This window comes from Microcaecilia unicolor, chromosome 1 (assembly GCF_901765095.1).
Source record: "Microcaecilia unicolor chromosome 1, aMicUni1.1, whole genome shotgun sequence".
Lineage (NCBI taxonomy): Eukaryota > Metazoa > Chordata > Amphibia > Gymnophiona > Siphonopidae > Microcaecilia > Microcaecilia unicolor.
In genome coordinates, this window is record NC_044031.1 from 547719232 (window position 1) to 547740219 (window position 20988).

General features: G+C 42.0%; 1 protein-coding gene across 1 annotated transcript in view; it reads right to left on the reverse strand.

The window, feature by feature from the left end:
- Window positions 1-20988, reverse strand: part of STK3 (serine/threonine kinase 3) — a 412802-nt gene that overhangs the window by 122518 nt on the left and 269296 nt on the right. The window contains exon 9 of the mRNA XM_030217172.1: window positions 19691-19886. Within this exon, the coding sequence (XP_030073032.1) occupies window positions 19691-19886 (196 nt within the window). The remainder of the gene's footprint in view (window positions 1-19690; window positions 19887-20988) is intronic.

Sequence of the window (20988 nt, forward strand, 5' to 3'; positions counted from 1 at the left end):
GACACTGATCTCTTTGCTGAGGCTCTGTGAACAGTTATATGTCCTGACCTTCCCAGGTACCGTTTAGACAGTATACAGATGTTTAGTTAGTGTTATAATTGATCTATATTTCAGTTACCTGTTTTTGTTTCCTGATTGCATATTTTTTGTTCATTGTTCCAGTGTGACAATAAACCTGTTTAGTTTGTTGACTCTGCGGTCTGAACTGATAAAGAATCCTGGTGGTTTGTGTGTTGGGTCTGTGAGTGCTTTCTGGGAACTATGAGACCACAGAAACCTAGAAATTACTGGGGATAATTTGAGAGCAGGAGACTCACCCAGAGGCAGTTGTGACCCAATCAGTAGGAGGAGGGTGCTAGTGTAGAGCAAAAGCGGCAGGTGCAGGCTGATCTGAGCTGTGCTGGGGATAGACCGTCTAAGTGGCTGCGGAGTAACTCCTGGCAGGTGATTAGACATTTCATGACAATATGTAATAGGTTTTTCCATTGTACCATTTATACTTCATATTTGCTTAGATTAAGTTCATCCTTCTAAAAAAGATGTTTTGCTGATGCTATGGAATTACATCATACATTTGGATTGTCATACTTCAGGGAGACTTGGAAGGAGAGAGCCTTCTCTCCCAGTCTTCCCTCCTTACTGCAATAAGATATATTATGCTCTAATAAAAAAGATGAACTCAAAAACTAAGTGACCCACTGAATATCACAAATTATATAAAAATGGAAGGAAAAGCCTCAAAGAGCTACAAATCCAAAGACTTATAGAGCTGATAAGATCCAATGATCTAATCTTCATCACTGGCAAAAACCTTCCAATTAAACATATATATTTCTGTTATTTTTCATTTTTGAAACGTAAATGTCCATTATTCAAAAGTAACAATACATACAGTAGTCAGCAAGGTTTCTCTAACCTATGCTCAAAACTTCTCAATTATCAGTTCAAACATCAAAAGCACTTATCTTTTGAACGACAAAAATTGAGCCAAATTCTTCCAGTTTTCCTCACACCCTTGGACCAAAGGTGGCCAGTATTTAGCTTAGCTGCTTCAGGGTCCAAGATGATGGGGCAATTTTACAAAGACAGCCGTGACCAAATCAAACGATTCGATGGTGACTGAAAAGGGGAAAACACCAGAAAAATCGAGGGACAAACGCCTAACCAGAGCTCAGGCCTAAGAGGGCCTACTGAGTACACCAAAAATAAAGGAAACTTAAAAATAGGGAAAATCATACTAAAACTCTACACGAAGGAAAGAAAATACAAAATCAGGGAAAAAACCTTGAAGGGAAGGCATAAAAATTGAAAAAACAAGCTCACGCACCAGACGCTGTGAGAAGTGCGGGACAACTGCATTCTCAATGGAGGAGGGTGAATAGTGGAGTAATGCAGGGATCTGTACTGGGACTGGTGCTATTTAACATATTTATAAATGATCTGGAAATTGGAACGCCAAGTAAATTGCAGATGACACAAAAGTAGTCAAAGTTGTCAAAACACATGCGGACTGTGAAAAATTGCAGGGAGACCTTAGGAAATTGGAAGACTTGGGTATCCAAATAGAAGATGAAATTTATGTGGACAAATGCAAAGTGATGCACATTGGGAAAAATAATCCAAATCATAATTACCTGATTCTAAGGTCCACCTAGGGCGTCAGCACCCAAAAAAAAGATCTAGGTGTCATTGTAGGTAATACATTGAAACATGCAACGGAGAGGGTCAAAGTTTACAGCACAAGTAGTCCAAAAAGAAGCACAAAGAGCTCTCAAGAAGTGAACAAGTAAACTTTTATTGGACATGGGCTGTGTTTCGGCATAACCTAACGCCTACCTCAGGGGTCAATTCAACCAAGCAACATTAAATGCTTGAGTACTTGCTCATAACGCAATATCACATCACAATGATTATCCGCACTAAAATCAAACAGTTCCTGGTGTTACTGCATTATACGCAAGTCCTCAAGCATTTAATGTTGCTTGGTTGAAATGACCTCTGAGGCAGGCGTTAGGCTACACCAAAATATGGCCCGTGTCTAATAAAAGTGTACTTGGTTCTCTTCTTGAGAGGTAATATGCTGAAATCATCTGTCCAGTGATGGTAAATAAGACCAGGAATACTATAATGCCTCTGTATCACTCTATGGTGCAACCTCACCATGAGTATTGCATTCAATTCTGGTCGCCGTATCTCAAAAAACATATAGCAGTGATGAAACTTTACTTTCTAAATTCTAAAGCATTATAGTGTAGATAAAAAATTTGGATTTTACCCTGGTATCTCTAGGGCTAGGCAAGAGAGAAGGAAAGCTTTTTTTGGTGTTACAGCAAGAAATGAAGAATCTTAGAGTTACATTCCTTCTTGCATACCCTTGCAAATGTTTAGTTAAGCTAAGTGGAACTAAATATGGTTTCTTTGTCCCAAGTAACTTAAAGCTTTCATTGATATGAAAAAGATCTTGTAACTTGGATTTAAGTATTTTAGTTTGTGGCTATAATCATGTTAAGCCATTTACTTTATTTTGCTCTTTCTTTTGGGTCTCCTTATCCTTAGTTGTGCATTCCCCCCACTTTTGTGGTCTAAGGAAGACTGAATCTTTTTCCTGATTGTTTAATTAGTTTTTCATGATGCATTGCACAACTCTTCATTTATAGTCAGTTATTGTAATTAGGATAACAAGCAAGGAGTGCTCTTACAGAGTTTTAAATACATTTCATTAACATCTAAGAAGGAAAGACTAAAAAAAAATCACACAATATACCATATAAACTAAAAGACATTTTTATATTAGGCTAATATCCTTAATACTTTAGCAAGTTTTAAATTATTGAAAAACTGAAAAATACTAAGATGGAGTAAGCAGTCCAGCAGCAAGAAGGGTGCTATCCAGTCTTTTGCATTGAGCGTTGGTGAGCAGATATATGTGTGCGCCCAATGCAAAGAGCTCCTAGCTCTCAGAGAACAGGTCCATTTTCTTGAGGCTAGAGTAGCAGACAGGGTGGAGCTGAGGGAGACAGACAGGTACATAGAGGAAACCTACAGGGATGTTGTAGAGAAGTCCCACCTCCAGTCTGGTAGCCCCTGTGCTACCTTGGAGGAGAGAGGAGAGAGGTCTCCTAGAAGGAGAGCATCACCCTGGTGAAGTAGGAAACACTCCTGTAGCCAGGACCTGCCCACCAGGGGATTTACTATCCTCTCACACCTAGGGTATGTCTCCAACTGCTGCCCAGGAGGGAAGGGTTAGGACAGCTGTTGTAGTTGGTGATTTAATTATTAGGCATATAGATAGCTGGGTGGCTGGTGGACATGAGGATCACCTGGTAACTTGCCTGCCTGGTGCAAAGGTGGCAGACCTCACGCGTCACCTAAATAGGATTTTAGATAGTGTGGGAAGGAGCCTACAAGTGCGTTCATTCTGCAGCCCCTCAATACCTCTCCACCCTCATCTCTCCCTACACTCCTTCCCTAGAACTCCGTTCACTAGGCAAATCTCTCCTAGTTGCACCCTTCTCCTCCATCGCTAACTCCAGACTCCGCTCCTTCTATCTCGCCGCACCTTATGCCTGGAATAGGCTTCCTGAGCCATTACGTCTAGCTCCATCCCTGGCTGCCTTCAAATCCAGGCTAAAGGCCTACCTGTTTGATGCTGCTTTCGACTCCTGACTTGTCACTTTTATCTTATCCTTGCGTCCTTCTGTCTGTCTTTCCCTTATCCTTATTGATCCTGTCTGTTTGTCCTGATTTAGATTGTAAGCTCTTTTGAGCAGGGACTATCTTTCTTCATGTTCAATTGTAAAGCGCTGCGTACGACTGGTAGCGCTATAGAAGTGATTTATAGTAGTAGTAGGGTACCAATGACATAGGAAAATGTGGGAGAGAGGTTCTGGAAGCCAAATTTAGGCTCTTAGGTAGAAAGTTCAAATCCAGAAGCTCTAGGGTAGCATTTTCTGAGGTGCTACCCTTTCCATGCACAGGGCCCAAGAGACAGGCAGAGCTCCGGAGTCTCAATGCGTGGATGAGAGGATGGTGCAGGGAGGAGGGTTTTAGATTTGTTAGGAACTGGGCAACATTTTGGGGAAGGGGGGGAGCCTATTCCGAAAGTCATTTAAAAAGGAGATAGAGCAACTTTTAAACTAGAAACTGGGGGAAGGCCAACAGTCGCTCAAAAGCGCATGGTTCTGGATAAGGTATATTTCAAAGATATCACCAAAACTGGGAAGATAAGGTATCCTGATAGTGAGGTTGCAAAAGAGACCATAGTAGATCAGCTGTCCTTAAATAACAATCAGACAAAATATTGTAAATTAATACTGTGAAGTACTGAGCATAATGTAAATAGGAACAAACATAGCCTGAAATGTCTTTATGCGAATGCCAGGAGCCTAAAAAATAACATAGTAGATGACGGCAGAAAAAGACCTGCACGGTCCATCCAGTCTGCCCAACAAGACAACTCACGCAATAAATGAAAAATTAGATATAATTGGCATCTCTGAGACCTGGTGGAAGGAAGATAACCAATGGGACACTGTCATAAAGGGGTACAAATTATATCGTAGTGACAGGGTGGATTGAATTGGTGGAGGAGTAACATTGTATATTAAGGAGAGTCTTGAATCAAATAGATTGAAAATTCTGCAGGAAACAAAACACATCTTGGAATCACTATGGATTGAAATTCCATGTGTAAATGGGGGAAAAGGATAGTGATAGGAGTGTACTACTGTCCGCCTGGCCAGGAAATTAGGGACGCAAACAAATTGGGCAACACAATAATAATGGGTGATTTCAATTAGCCCGATATTGACTGTGTCTTCCTTTGTTGACTTTATTGCAGGCTTGGACCCGGGGCCTGACAAGCAACCAGCGGACCGTTTACTCTCCAGCTTTTCCACTCTCTCAGTTGATTCTATCAAGAGGGAGCTTCGCCGATTTGTTAGGAAGTACTGCAGGCTGGATGTATGCCCCAACTATCTGCTTCAAAGTGCCCCTGCCTGTTTCCTTGATGACCTGACCCTGTACCTAAACTATATGCTCGGTGAAGGCAAGTTCCCAGCAAGCCATGGTAACATCTTGCTGACCCTGGTGCCTAAAGACGCTAAGAAACTAAGTAGTGATTTGTCCAACTACCGGCCAATTGCCTCTATTCCCCTTTTCGTCAAACTTATGGAGAGCCTGGTGAATAAACAACTCAATGATCACCTGGACAAATTTAATGTTCTGCATGCCTCACAATCGGGATTTCGACCGCTCCACAGTACTGAGACCGTGCTTGTCACTCTCCTATCTAACTTCAAGCGGGAAATAGTTGAGGGGAAGAGCATTTTACTCTTGCAGTTCGACATGTCCAGCGCCTTTGATATGGTTCATCATGATATACTTCTGTGACTCCTCGATTACTTCGATGCAAGTGGAAATGTATTAGCCTGGCTTAGAGGTTTTCTTACATCCAGATCTTACCAAGTACAAGCCAACTCCACTCTGTCATCTCACTGGAAAGCTGACTGCGGAGTGCCGCAAGGCTCCCCGCTATCATCTACCCTGTTCAATGTGATGTTGATCCCCCTGGCAATGGCTCTCTCCAAATTGGGGCTTAACCCGTTCATCTACGCAGATGACATCACTATCTACATCCCGTTTGAGAAGGGTATGGAGTCCAGGTGTGCGGATGTTATAATGCCGTTGTATCGCTCCATGGTGCGACCGCACCTGGAGTATTGTGTTCAGTACTGGTCTCCGTATCTCAAAAAAGATATAGTAGAATTGGAAAAGGTACAGCGAAGGGCGACGAAAATGATAGTGGGGATGGGACGACTTTCCTATGAAGAGAGGCTGAGAAGGCTAGGGCTTTTCAGCTTGGAGAAGAGACGGCTGAGGGGAGATATGATGGAAGTGTATAAAATAATGAGTGGAATGGATCGGGTGGATGTGAAGCGACTGTTCACGCTATCCAAAAATACTAGGACTAGAGGGCATGAGTTGAAGCTACAGTGTGGTAAATTTAAAACGAATCGGAGAAAATTTTCTTCACCCAACGTGTAATTAGACTCTGGAATTCGTTGCCGAAGAACGTGGTACGGGCGGTTAGCTTGACGGAGTTTAAAAAGGGGTTAGATAGATTCCTAAAGGACAAGTCCATAGACCGCTATTAAATGGACTTGGAAAAATTCCGCATTTTTAGGTATAACTTGTCTGGAATGTTTTTACGTTTGGGGAGCGTGCCAGGTGCCCTTGACCTGGATTGGCCACTGTCGGTGACAGGACGCTGGGCTAGATGGACCTTTGGTCTTTCCCAGTATGGCACTACTTATGTACTTATGTACTTATGTACCAGTCGAATTCGTCTCGGCTTTAACACCATGCTTGACTGGGCAAATTCTTTTCGATTCAAGCTCAACGCCAAGAAAACGCACTGCTTGATCCTCTCCTCTCCTTATTGCAAATGCTGGCCTCCTGCGCTAATTACTCCTGAGCCCACCCTGCCTATCTCGTTATCCCTAAAAATCCTGGGTGTCCTGGTTGATCGAACTTTGTCGTTGGAGCAGCATGTGAACTCTACAGTCCAGCAAATGTTCTACTCTCTCTGGAGACTTCAACATATCAAGCCATACTTCCCTCGGGGCGTTTTCCGCAATCTAGTCCAGTCCCTGGTGATTAGCCGTCTTGGCTACTGCAATAGTATCTACGGAGGATGTGCAGGTATGCTCCTAAAAAAATTGCAAACGGCCCAGAATACAGCTGCCCGGCTCGTCTTTGGGAAATCCAGATTTGAAAGCTCGAGACCATTGCGTGAGCGGCTGCACTGGCTTCCTGTGAAGGGCCGCATCTATGGAGATGCCCCTTCCTACATGGACCCTCTTGTTAACCTACCTCCCAGGAACTCCCGAAGCTCGGCCCGCTCGTACCTTACTCTCCATTACCCTGCTCCCCGTGGCCTCAAATATAAGGCCATCTATGGCTCCTCTTTTCCTTATCTCAGCACTCAACTGTGGAACGGGCAGCCTCGTGAGATCAAATTCACTTCAGATCACCCGACCTTTAAGAAGCGTCTCAAGATCTTTTGGCAGAGCGTTTACCACAAGTCCTGCAGGAGCTGCTGCTTTTTAGCCCACAGCTCACTCCGTCATACCCTATCACACACCCTCTCTTCCTTTCCCTCATCAGTCATCTCTTTCTCCCTCCTGTGGCCCTTGTCCACTGTACTTTATGTTATTGTATTATGGTTTGTTTATTAACTATTGTACGCCACAATGAGCCTGCCCATGGGAGGGAATATTGTGGGATATAAATGTTAGAATTTAAATAAATAACATCAGGGCATATGTTAGCGTTTAACTTTAAAAAGGAGACTATGATAAAATGAGAAGAACGGTGAAAAAATAACTTAGAGGAGTGGCTGCGAGGGTCAAAAATTTACATCAGGCATGGATGCTGTTCAAAAACACCATCTTGGAAGCCCAGGCCAAATATATTCCGCGCATTAAAAAAGGAAGATGGAAGACCAAACGACAGCCGGCATAGTTAAAGAGTGAGGTGAAGGAAGCTATTAGAGCTAAAAGAAAATCCTTCAGAAAATGGAACAAGGAACTGACTGAAGATAATGAGAAACAGCATAAGGAATGTCAAGTCAAATGCAAAGCGCTGATAAGGAAGGCTAAGAGGGACTTTGAAAAAAAGATTGCGTTGAAGGCAAAAACACAAAGTAAAAGTTTTTTTTAGGTATATTAAAAGCAGGAAGCTGGTAAAAGAATCGGTTGGAGCGTTAGATGACCGAAGGAAGGATAAGGGGGCGATCAGAGAAGACAAAGCCGTAGCGGAGAGATTAAATAAATTCTTTGCTTCGGTCTTCACCGAGAGAGATTTGGGAGAGATACCAGTGCCAGAAATGGTATTCGAAGCTGACGAGTCGGAAAAACTGAATGAATTCTCTATAAACTTGGAGGATGTAATGGGGCAGTTCTACAAATTGAAGTGTAGCAAATCTCCTGGACCAGATGGTATTCATCCCAGAGTACTGATAAAACTGAAAAATGAACTTGCGGAGCTATTGTTAGTAATATATAATTTATCCTTAAAATCGAGTGTCGTATCGGAAGATTGAAGGGTGGCCAATGTAACGCTGATTTTTTTTAAAGGTTCCAGAGGAGATACAGGAAATTATAGACTGGTGAGTCTGACGTCGGTGCCAGACAAAATGGTAGACATTATTATAAAGAACAAAATTACAGAGCATATTCAAAAGCATGGACTAATGAGACAAAGTCAAGAAGGATTTAGTGAAGGGAAATCTTGCCTCACCAATCTATTACATTTCTTTGAAGGGGTGAACAAACATATGGATAAAGTTGAGCCATTGATATTGTGTACCTGGATTTTGAAAAGGCATTTGACAAAGTACCTCATGAAAGACTCCAGAGGAAATTGGAGAGTCATGGGATAGGAGGTAGTGTTCTATTGTGGATTAAAAACTGGTTAAACGATAGAAAACAGAGAGTAGGGTTAAATGGTCAGTATTCACAATGGAGAAGGGTAGTTAGTGGGGTTCCCCAGGGATCTGTGCTAGGACCGCTGCTTTTTAACATATTTATAAATGAACTAGAGATGGGAATAATTAGTGAGGTAATTAAATTTGCTGATAACACAAAGTTATTCAAAGTCGTTAAATCACGAGAGGATTGTGAAAAATTACAAGAGGACCTTACGAGACTGGGTGTCTAAATGGCAGATGATGTTTAGTGTGAGCAACTGCAAAGTGATGCATGTGGGAAAGAGGAACCCGAATTATAGCTATGTCATGCAAGGTTCCACGTTAGGAGTCACAGAACAAGTAAGGGATTTAGGTGTCGTCGTTGATACGTTGAAACCTTCTGCTTAGTGTGCGGCTGCGGCTAAGAAAGCAAATAGAATGTTAGGTATTATTTGGAAAGGAATGGCAAACAAAAATGAGGACGTTATTGTATCGCTCCATGGTGCGACCGCACCTCGAATACTGTGTTCAATGCTGGTCGCCGCATCTAATAAAAGATATAGTGGAATTAGAAAAGGTGCAGAGAAGGGCGACAAAAATGATAAAGGGGATGGGACGACTTCCCTATGAGGAAAGACTAAAGCGGCTAGGGCTCTTCAGCTTGGAAAAAAGGCGGCTTAGGGGAGATATGATAGAGGTCTATAAAATAATGAGTGGAGTTGAACGGGTAGACGTGAAGCGTCTGTTTATGCTTTCCAAAAATTCTAGGACTAGGGGGCAAGCGATGAAGCTACAAAGTAGTAAATTTAAAACAAATCAGAGAAAATGTTTCTTCACTCAACGTATAATTAAACTCTGGAATTCGTTGCCACAGAATGTGGTAAATGCAGTTAGCTTAGCAGAGTTTAAAAAAAGGTTTGGATGGGGGAAAAGTCCATAGACCATTATTAAATTGGACTTGGGGAAAATCCACTATTTCTGGAATAAGCAGTATAAAATGTTTTTACTTTTTGGGGATCTTGCCAGGTATTTTTGTCCTGGATTGGCCACTGTTGGAAACAGGATGCTGGGCTTGATGGACCTTTGGTCTGTCCCAGTATGGCAATACTTATGTACTTATATGGTCTGTATTTCTAAAGCAAGTGGATGCTTGTGCGATGTATTATAAAATTGCATTAAAAAATGGCACAGTAGAATTAGAAACAATTCAAAGATGATAAAGGGGAAGAAACTCCTCTCATATGAGGAAAAGCTAAAGAGGTTAAGGCTCTTCAGCTTGAAAAGGAGACGGCTGAGGAGGAGATATGATTGAGGTCTACAAAATACTGAGTGATATAGAAGAAGTAGAAGTTAATCTATTTTTTTATTTTTTCAAAAAGTACAAAGACTAGGGGACACTCAATGAAATTACATGGTAATACTTTTAAAACAAATACGAAGAAATATTTTTTCACTCAATGAATAGTTAAGCTCTGGGACTTGTAATTGGAGGATGTGGTAACAGCAGTTAGTGTATCTGAGTTTTAAAAAGGTTTGGACAAGTTCCTGAAGGAAAAGTCCATAGTTTGCTATTGAGATAGACATGGGGGAGCCACTGTTTGCCCCAGGATTGGTAGTATGAAATCTTGCTACTATTCAGCTTTCTGGATTGGTCACTGTTGGAAACAGGCTACTGAGCTAGATGGATAACTGGTCTGACCCAGTGTGGGTATTCTTATGTTCTTATGTCAACTTAATGTTAACTATTTGAGCTTTCAAGTTTTTACGCAGAAGGGGGGGGGGGGCTAGTCTTCGCTTCTTAACCCCCGAAACATCATAAGTAAAGAATATGTGGGAATAACTGGGGTCCCGAAATAAGTGCTCATGATCCTGATTAAGATGAGTCTCTTGTAGCATGACAACAGAGGGACAGTGAGACCGTATCTCACGCCAAAGTTGCTGTCTCTTTATGGAAGTGTTAACACTTCTAACATGCCAAGTAAAGAACTTTAAATTAGTAGCCATACAGAAAGATACTCACAGCACAATAAGCCATGAATAGTTGCAGGACCAACATCAGCTCAAGATTACCAACTGCAGAAAAACAACAAACCTCCTAGCCAGTGAGCTGCCACAACTAGACAAGGGCAGCACTCAAATGGCAATACACTAAACCAAGCCAACAACTATATAGACAACACTTGGTCACGGGAGCAAATGCCCACACGGCAAAGAGCACGAGGTCCTAACCTACTGTTCCAATCCAGTCCCCTCCTCCCCTCATCTATAATGCTATTAAAAAACATTAAAAGAAAATAACATCCCTATTTCAAATGTAATGTACACAAAAAAAGACAGTGCAAAGTACACTAAGTGGACTACAGCACTGAGATCATACAAACATAAGTCAATGAAGGCTGAAAAGTTCAAGCAATACCAGCAGCTGGGAATTGGAAAGGTTTCTTGGCTTTGTCAGGAACACACTCTCACTGGTGCAGTTTAGCATAGGTCACAGGAGTCACAGATGAAGTGGACAAGATAGATAACAGAAGGAACACCATCGACACCTGCAGGATTCACCAAGCCTCTTGAGCAGTCTTAATCCAATGAGTCTTCCCTTCAAATACAAACGAGAGTGGAAAAGGGAAGTTCCAGTGACTGAAGGTCTTTTCATTAAGCAAAATGTCCAGGACCTATTTCAATTTCTTCTCTTTGGATAGCGTCGAAGAGAAAGGTCCTGGAAGAGGTGCATGGTAGATTCCAGAAATTGCAGCGCTCCCTTCTATTGTGCTTTTTGATAGATCCACTTTTTCACAGCATATTGTGCAAAATGGACCATAATGTTTCTCGGGAGGTTCAGGGGTGGGGGTGCTGACCTAGCGCATGATGTGCACACCGTAATTCAATTGGGCCATAATCAGCTTCCGTACCAAGCATTTGGGCACAGAGCAACTGAATAACTTTTGGAACATCCTCTGACCTGTGGCTTCAGACACGCCATGAAGCCGTGAATTTTTACGATCACCTCTGTTTTCCAAATCATCAAGCTTAAGCAGCACCTCATTATAGTGTGACTGCAGAGCATCAGTGTGCATGCCCAACCTTATTAGGGACTTAGCCTGCTCGTTGGCTGAATCTCTAAGTACTTCACTCTAGTCCCCAGTTCATGAAGATGCACAGTGTTATATCTCTCCACATATCTTTCAACTCTTAAATGTTATTTTGAAGAAATGCCTAGAGTCCTCTAGGCACTCTTCTGGCGTCCTGCAGCTCAGCAGCAGACTGCTGCAATTCGGATTCTGACAAGGAATCAGGGCCCAGTGAGGCAGGACACGAGTCACAGACCGGCCCCTGCTTTCTGGAAAGTTTACCACCATCATGCAAATCGCTTCACCTCAACTGGGAAGCTATGGAAACAAGCTTCCAACACCTCAGGTACACAAATAAGCAACTTTAAAAAGCTGATGAATAGGGATATAGCAAATTAAAGAAGGAGGGAGAAGGAGCTAAAGAATCAGGCTGCCATCAAAGATGATGCCATCACTTCCTCTCCCTCCCTTTGATTTCTAGCACTTTTCCCCCTCATCTCTCCTCACACTTCCAGGTACTCCTCTTCTCTTTCCATGCCCAGAAATACAGCCTCAATAACTTGTGGAACTATTGTTACTAATATGTAATTTATCTTTAAAATCGTGGTGGTGACGTCGGTGCTGGGCAAAATGGTACAGTCTATTATAAAGAACAAAATTACAGAGCATATTCAAAATCATGGATTAATGAGACAAAGCCAACATGGATTTAGTGAAGGGAAATCTTGCCTCATCAATCTATTACATTTCTTTGAAGGGATGAACAAACGTGGATAAAGGTGAGCCAGTCAATACTGTGTATCTGGATTTTCAAAAGTACCTCATGAAAGACTCCAGAGGAAATTAGAGAGTCATGGAATAGGAGGTAGTGTTCTATTGTGGATTAAAAACTGGTTAAAAGATAGAAAACAGAGAGTAGGGTTAAATGGTCAATATTCTTAATGGAGAAAGGTAGATAGTGGGGTTCCCCTGGGGGTCTGTGCTGGGACAACTGCTTTTTAACATATTTATAAATAATCTAGAGATGGGAGTAACAAGTGAGATAAGGTCCTCTTGTGATTTTCACAATCCTCTTGCGATTTAATGACTTTCAATAACTTTGTATCATCAGCAAATTCAATTACAAGACTGGGAAACTGGGCATCCAAATGGCAGATGACGTTTAATGTGAGCAAGTGCAAAGTGATGCATGTTGGAAAGAGGAACCCGAACTATAGCTATGTAATGCGATGCAAGGTTCCACATTAGGAGTCACCAACCAGAAAAGGGATCTAGGTATCATCGTTGATGATACGTTGAAACCTTCTGCTGAGTGTGTGGCGGCGGCTAAGAAAGCAAATAGAATGTTAGGTATTATGAGGAAAGGAATGGTAAACAAAAATTAGGACATTATAATGCCTTTGTATTGCTCCATGGTGCAACTGCATCTAGATTATTGTGTACAATTCTGGTCACTGCATCTCAAAAAAGATGTAGTGGAATTAGAAAAGGTAGAGAGAAGGGTGGCGAAAATTATAAAGTGGATTTGATGACTTCCCTATGAGGAAAGGCTGAAACGGCTAGGGCTCTTCAGCTTGCAGAAAAGACGGCTAAGGGGAGATATGATAAAGGTCTATAACATAATGAGTGGAGTGGAACGGGTAGACGGGAATCGCTTACTCTTACCAAAAATACTAGGACTAGGGGGCATGGAATGAAGCTACAAATTCATACATTGAAAATGATTCAGAGAAAATATTTCTTCACTCAACATATAATTAAATTCTGGAATTCATTGCCAGAGAATGTGGTAAAAGCAGCTAGCTTAGCAGGGTTTAAAAAAGGTTTGGATGGCTTCCTAAAGGGAACGTCCATAGATCATCATTAAAATGAACTTGGGGGTAATCCACTGCTTATTTCTAGGATAAGCAGCATAAAATATACTTTTATATCCAGGTACTTGTAATCTGGATTGGCCACTGTTGCAAACAGGATGCTGTGTTTGATGGACCTTCGGCCTGTCCCAGTATGGCAATACTTATGTACTTATGTAACTGTTCAAAGCAACAGTTAGCCGAGACTCCTTGGAGCCTGGAATTGGGGGAATATCTGAAATGATGTCAAAGACATTCTTGTGGTCTGCCATCTGTCTGCCAAGATGCTGTTACAGAATACTAACAATAAACCTGAATTGGTATGCCTAAATTTAGGTGCAACCATTTATGCCAATGGCAGGTGTAAATGGGCATGCCTAAGTGCTCCATGCAAAGCTCTTAACTCATAGTATTCTACAATTTATGAGTATTAAGTTGGAGACACACCCATGTTCCTCCCATGCTCCGCCTATGTGTACATCTTCTTGTAGCTACATACTAATATACTTCATGCTACACTTTATGCTGCATTAAAGATAGCATGTAGTTTTCTCTGGTGAAATATATTTCATTTCAGCACCATGGAATGACATTACCCAGTTGTGAGATTCACATCGTCTCTGGAAAAATCTTGTATTACTGGAGGTAAAACACCCCCTCCCCATACCACGATAAATCAGTGCATCACAGAGTTTGGTTTATTTCCAATCTGTTATACTGGCTTGTGATATCATCAGACTGCACTGTGCTCTGTGCTGAAATGCTTACTTTGCATCTAAGAAAGACTCTTGGCGGTAAGCCTGGGACTGTCAATCCAGACACACATCTGGCTCAATCCAGACACATGCTGTAGCTTTAGTCAAGAACAATTGCTTAGTTAGCCCCAGACTTCTTGGAGCCTGGAATTGGGGGAATATCTGAAATGATGTCGAAGACATTCTTGTGGTCTGCCATAACAACAACAATAGGGCGCAGACCAATCGCCAGTAACGACAGTATCATGACTTGAAGGCTATTCTGATAAAAATTTGAATAAATGATGCACAAGCAAAAGACATGGGAGTGCCCTCATCCGGAACACTAAGAATTATCATCACTCTATGTTAAATGTCCATGAGAATGTCAACAGACTGAGGTTACTGGAGCCACACTCCCAGTGGTCCCACAGTTCCCAGAAAGCACTCACAGACCCAATGTACAAACCACCAGGATTCTTTATCAGTCCAGACATGCAGATCGAACAAACTATTGTGTTTATTCTCATAAAAATATTGAATAGTGCAACAAAAATGTGCAAATAGCAAACAGTAACAACTAACTGAAAAATGGATCAATTAGAAAACTATATACTGTTTAAACAGTACCTAGGAAGATCAGGACATATAGTTGTTCACAGAGCCTTAGCAAAGAAATCTGTCTCCCTCTTCTTCCAGGCTAAGACTGAAGCAAGAGCCAGCCACTGCTGGGTAATTTTTAAAACTCCAGGCCAATCAGAGCCCAGAACAAATAAAAACTGGTTACATCACTACAGGCACTTCCTATTATCTGTGTGCTAAATAAAAGAAAGAGAAGTCAGTCCCTCTGTAACAGCTTTAAGCATAAACATGCACCATCTAGTGGCCAAACAGGAGAAATACACTTCAGACACAATTAAAACAGGAAAATATCCAATACATTTTACAGGCTTAAAACACACTGTTTCTTCACACAGTTCCATTAGAACAGCATGCAGGTCCCTGTAGTGTAGTGGTGGGTGCAGTACACTATAGACAGATGGACCCAGGCCCATATCTCCTTCTACCAGTTACATTTGGGGTGTATGTGCAGGACGTCAGACACAGAATTTGAAACTGAAGGAAGCTTTGCTGCAACGGAAAAGAGGACCTCGCCAGCTTTGTAACGGAAGAAGAGATGACCTTGGCTGGTGGGGGTTGGGGTCCCCCGCCAGCTTTGCAATGGAAGGACCTCGGCTGGCAGGGGTTGGGGTCCCCATCAGCAAAAATAGGCAATGGCGACAGCGGGTTGGCGGCGGGAGGGGAGGTGGAGAGGGTCATCAGCTTTAAGCATAACATGCACCATCTAGTGGCCAAACAGGAGAAATACACTTCAGACACAATTAAAACAGGAAAATATCCAATACATTTTACAGGCTTAAAACACACTGTTTCTTCACACAGTTCCATTAGAACAGCATGCAGGTCCCTGTAGTGTAGTGGTGGGTGCAGTACACTATAGACAGATGGACCCAGGCCCATATCTCCTTCTACCAGTTACATTTGGGGTGTATGTGCAGGACGTCAGACACAGAATTTGAAACTGAAGGAAGCTTTGCTGCAACGGAAAAGAGGACCTCGGCTGGCGGAGGCTGGGGTCCCCCGCCAGCTTTGTAACGGAAGAAGAGATGACCTTGGCTGGTGGGGGTTGGGGTCCCCCGCCAGCTTTGCAATGGAAGGACCTCGGCTGGCAGGGGTTGGGGTCCCCATCAGCAAAAATAGGCAATGGCGACAGCGGGTTGGCGGCGGGAGGGGAGGTGGAGAGGGTCATCAGCAGGGGGGTCCAGGGCCAAATCTACAGGGGCCCAGGCCCCCGTGGCCCCACGCAGATACGCCCCTGGTCCCAGCATGGCCACACTTATGTATTTGGGTTTGTCTTCCTGTAATGCTGATGTCACAGATAGAGGGATATAGACTACAAAAATAATGAGGAAAAGTGGTATTTTTGATAAACCCATTTAGATTTCACAATTTGCACTTAACCAACTAGGGTGTTTTTTTTTTTTTTGCCAATGATGATGAAGTCCTGCTCTTTCAGCTAATAGTTGTGAGCTTCTTGAGGCTTTCTCCTCCCTATTTATCATTTTTAGTGCTTACTGATAAGAATATAAAGAATATTTTTATTTATTTTGACAGAGGGATACACATTTTTGAAAAGTTCTCCCTAAATCATATTATCAACTGCAAAAGAGGGATGAATAACCATGAATCAAACACTGGGATTGGGATCAATGAGACTTCTCTGGTGCTTTCATTACTGCAATGTTATACAAAAATGGGCATAATCGAAAGGGACACCAAGTTTTGCTAAGGATGTCCTCGCAAAACGTCCCGATGGAGGGGCGGGAATGGACATCCATCTTTTGCTTCGATAATACAGTCGGGGAAGCCCAAATCTTGAAATTTAGGTCGTCCTTAGAGATGGTCGTCCCTAGACTTGGTCGTTTCTGATTTTCGGCGATAATGGAAACCAAGGACGCCCATCTCAAAAATGACCAAATGCAAGCCCTTTGGTCGTGGGAAGAGCCAGCATTCGTAGTGTACTGCTCCCCCTGACATGCTAGGACACCAACTAGGCACCCTAGGGGGCACTGCAGTGGACTTCATAAATTGCTCCCAGGTACATAGCTCTTTTACCTTGTGTGCTGAGCCCCCCAAAACCCACTACCCACAACTGTACACCACTACCATAGCCCTTACAGGTGAAGGGGGGCACTTAGATGTGGGTACACTGAGTTTGTGGTGGGTTTTGGAGGGCTCACATTTACCACCACAAGTGTAACAGGTAGGGGGGGATGGGCCTGGTCAGCCTGCCTGAAGTGCACTGCACCCACTAAAACTGCTCCAGGGACCTGCATACTGCTGTGATGGACCTGAGTATGACATTTGAGGCTGGCATAGAGGCTGGCACAAAACATTTTTAAAGATTTTTTTGAGGGTGGGAGGGGGTTAGTGACCACTGGGGGATAAGGGGAGGTAATCCCTGATTCTCTCTGGTGGTCATCTGGTCAGTTCGGGCACCTTTTTGTGCCTTGGTCGTAAGAAAAATAGGACCAGGTAAAGTCGTCCAAGTGCTCGTCAGGGACGCCCTTTTTTTCCATTATGGGTCGTGTACATCCATGTGTTAGGCACGCCCAAGTATCACCTTCGCTACGCCTCCGACATGCCCCCGTGAACTTTGGCTGTCCCTGCGACGGAAAGCAGTTGGGAACGTCCAAAATTGGCTTTCGATTATACCAATTTGGGCAACCCTGTGAGAAGGACGCCCATCTTCCGAATTGTGTCGAAAGATGGGCATCCTTCTCTTTCGAAAATGAGCCTACTAGTGTACCACAATATATATATTAAAATCATAATTTTATGCAGTTTTCATTAATTACTATATCTGCATCAATCTTTTTATTTTTAGAGGGGGGGCGTGGCTAAGATGGCGTCATGCTGAGCGTTTGCGTTGGAGCTCCTCGATTATCTGCTGAGATTAGTGATTTTCCTTTACTCTTATGCCTCATACTAAGCGTAAGGGGACAGTTAAAGTGGCTTCCTCGGCTACTAGAACGTCCTCTCCTGTTCAGCAGTCTATTGTGAGGTATGCCACGCAACCACCTACCTCATTACCCGGGAGGGGCCCTGCTGTCTCTGTAGGTGAGGATTCCCTACTGGACCTGGGGCTTGAAGTTACTCTCTCCCCTCCGGATCTTTAACCACCACCGAATCCCGAGGTGCGCCCCAGTTGGCGTGATCAGCATGACCCGGAAGAGGTCGATGCGGTGGTCTCGACTCGAGGAACAGGAGCGGCGCAGGCTGAGGGAGGCCCGATGTCGAGGGCTGAACATCAAGCCCGGGCTTCGGGGGATAATTCGGCAGTGACCCTGGAGAGCATTTTGACTGCACTCCAGAGAGTGGAAATAACGGTGGCCACTTCAGCAAAAGAAATTAAAGATCTTGTAAGTACTGTGGCGACTTTATCCCAAACATTTACTACAGCGCAGCAAGAAACTAAGGAGCAATTGGATGGCTTAAAGCTAGATGTTATTAAACTAAATGAAGTTTCTGTATCATTAATAAAAGATAATTCATCGACACTACGTAGACTAGAACAAGTTGAAAATTTTAATCGGCGATTAAATTTGAGACTCTTGAATTTCCCGAAAGAACTGGGGATTAATCCCACTGATGCCTTTAAACTATATTTGATGGAAGTATTGAGTTTTTCCTCGGAAACCATTCCACCACTTAATAAAGTATATTATATTCCTCACAAGAAACCATCTATAACTTCTCTTCCGGCTAATCCAAGGGAAAACCAAGAGGACTCTTTAAACATTACTGAGATACTAGAGACAACATTAAATGTGAACTCTGAAAGATCAACATTAATAGTGTCGTTTATATTTCAGCAGGACTTGGATGCTGTGCTACGTTTATATTTTTAAAAAATGCAAGCATTGTTCAGGGGCAAGAAAGTATGGATATACCCCGATATAACCAAACAAACTCAAGAAAGGAGAAAATTGTTCTTATCATTGAGAACAGAGGTTGTATCTTTAGGGGCCTCCTTTTACCTCAACTACCCCTGTAAATGCGTTGTAAAATACTTAGATCTAAAGTATATTTTCCATCAACCAGAACAATTGAAGGCATTTATAAGCGCAAAGAAATTGGCCAGCCGTTAATCCTTTGAAGATAATGCAAATGACTGAGTTAGGTTGCATGCTATGCATATTTTGTTATTTAATTACCTGGAAATAATGTTTATAACCCTACCCCCCACTTTTTGTGGTCTAAAGAAGATTTAAGAATTTTCCTCTTTGTTAAATTTCCTCCCCTTTTAGGAAGAAAATTTTGTTTTCCTTATTTTTTTCATATCTGTATTACCTGTTCAAATTTAATGATTTGTTTAATTTGATTAAAATTATAAATAAATAAATAAATAAATAAATAAATAAATAAATCTTTTTATTTTTATTGTTATAAAAGAAATGAAACCTTTTGGTAATATGTTTTAGATGACCAAATAATCCTAAACTTTTATGGGGTAACCAGTAAAAAAAAGCCCCGTTTCTGATGCAAATGAAACAGGGGCTAGCAAGGTTTTCTTCAGAGTGTGCATGTGGGAGTGTGTGTGTCCCTGCCTTCTGCCCTTTCTCCCTTCCCCTGTGCTCTCCGTCCCCTCTGCTCTCTGTCCCCCCCCCCCCCCAGTCCTTCAGTGTTAAGTTTCTTGCTGTGCTGTGTTTGTTTGTGTTACAGAGAGAGTGAAGGCATCTGCCCTCTCTCCCCTCCCTCCTCCAGTCCTTCACTGTTACAAAGAGAGCGATTTCGTGCTGTGCTGTGTTTTCCTTCACTGTGTTACAGAGAGAGCGAGGGCAGGGCAGACACTCATGGGGAAACCGGATATCACTGCAGCTTCACACTTCCGGCTGGAGGCTTCATTAGAACGTTGGTGCTGCCTTTTATATATAGAGATGACTGCAATTAAATTTACTTACTTGCAGTACAAGAATTATATGATAAAAAATAGTAACCTACTCTTCATAGTTCCATCTTCTTCTTCCTCATCATCATCACTGTTTATCACCATAGTTCCCAGGTCTGACTCAAGCATACTGTTGTTATGTTCTATCATTGTCTGAGCACCCTCGCTCATTGTGCTTGTTGCCCTCATGGTTTCAGCACTTTCTGAACTTGTTTTCACCATAGTGTGGGAGTCCAGCTCATCTTCATCCTGTGTAAAGTCATTCCAAAAAGTAGAGAAAATAAAAACTATAAATACAATATATTGCTAGCCAACAACAGATACAAATATCCACCTATAGCAAAAATTAGTCTTAAATGCAAGAACAACAACATTATTTCAGTCTTAATATCTTGCTGCCAACAGGATGCAAAGGCTAGAAGTTACATAAAGGATTCAAGTGTCCAGATTCTTGTATTTTCCTTCTGGCCCTGCCATCTGCTACATGCAACTCTGTGCCGTAGCTTACTACGGTAACTATAAATAGGTGATAAACTGCATCTGTCAGGGATGGAGTGGAGATAGATAATCAACCAGGGAAAAAGGCCACTTGCCCTATAGATATTTCATTGATGCTCCTTTCATCTTAAGTGCAAAAGGCATATGAAAAGCTTGATTAGATTATGTTATAGTACATTAATTTACATTGAGAACAAATTACAGATTTCAAATGGCATCTAGTAATGTATTATATTTGTTATTTATTTTGAAAATAGTTTTTGTTTTTAAAAGCTTAACATGTTAAGTAAAGATCTGCTGAGCAGATGGTTCAGCACTGTTGAAAAGAAGAAATTCCATTATGGGATATAATGGCGCTCTCAATTACCTAGAAGCAGTAATGTTATTGGAATGCAAAACAGAACTGATGATAATCCAGCTAATGAAACACAGTATCCATATGGAATACAAATATTTTAAAACATTATAAGAAAATGTTCCCCAACCCTCCTCCCCCATCTCTATTTACTGAAGTAAGCTTGAGAGTATGTGCACAACAATCATTGAATTAACTAATAATTAAAATTTGTGAAGCATTAGATCAGCCTATATGTTCAAAACCTAACAACCAAAAACCTCACCTCACCCAGATAAAATAATTTGTGTGTCAATTTTATAGTATATTTCACAAAAGTTTAAAGTATTTCTTGTGAATATCTGGAGAGAGTGGCACTTGCAGCTCCCTGCTATAAGGGCTTGAAACAGAGGGAATATTACACATTTTCCTCCATGAGCTTTCTGATAGCTGAATGGAATGGAAGGTGAAAAGAAGGCAATGTAAATAACCGAAAAATCTTCTATTGTATTATTTCAC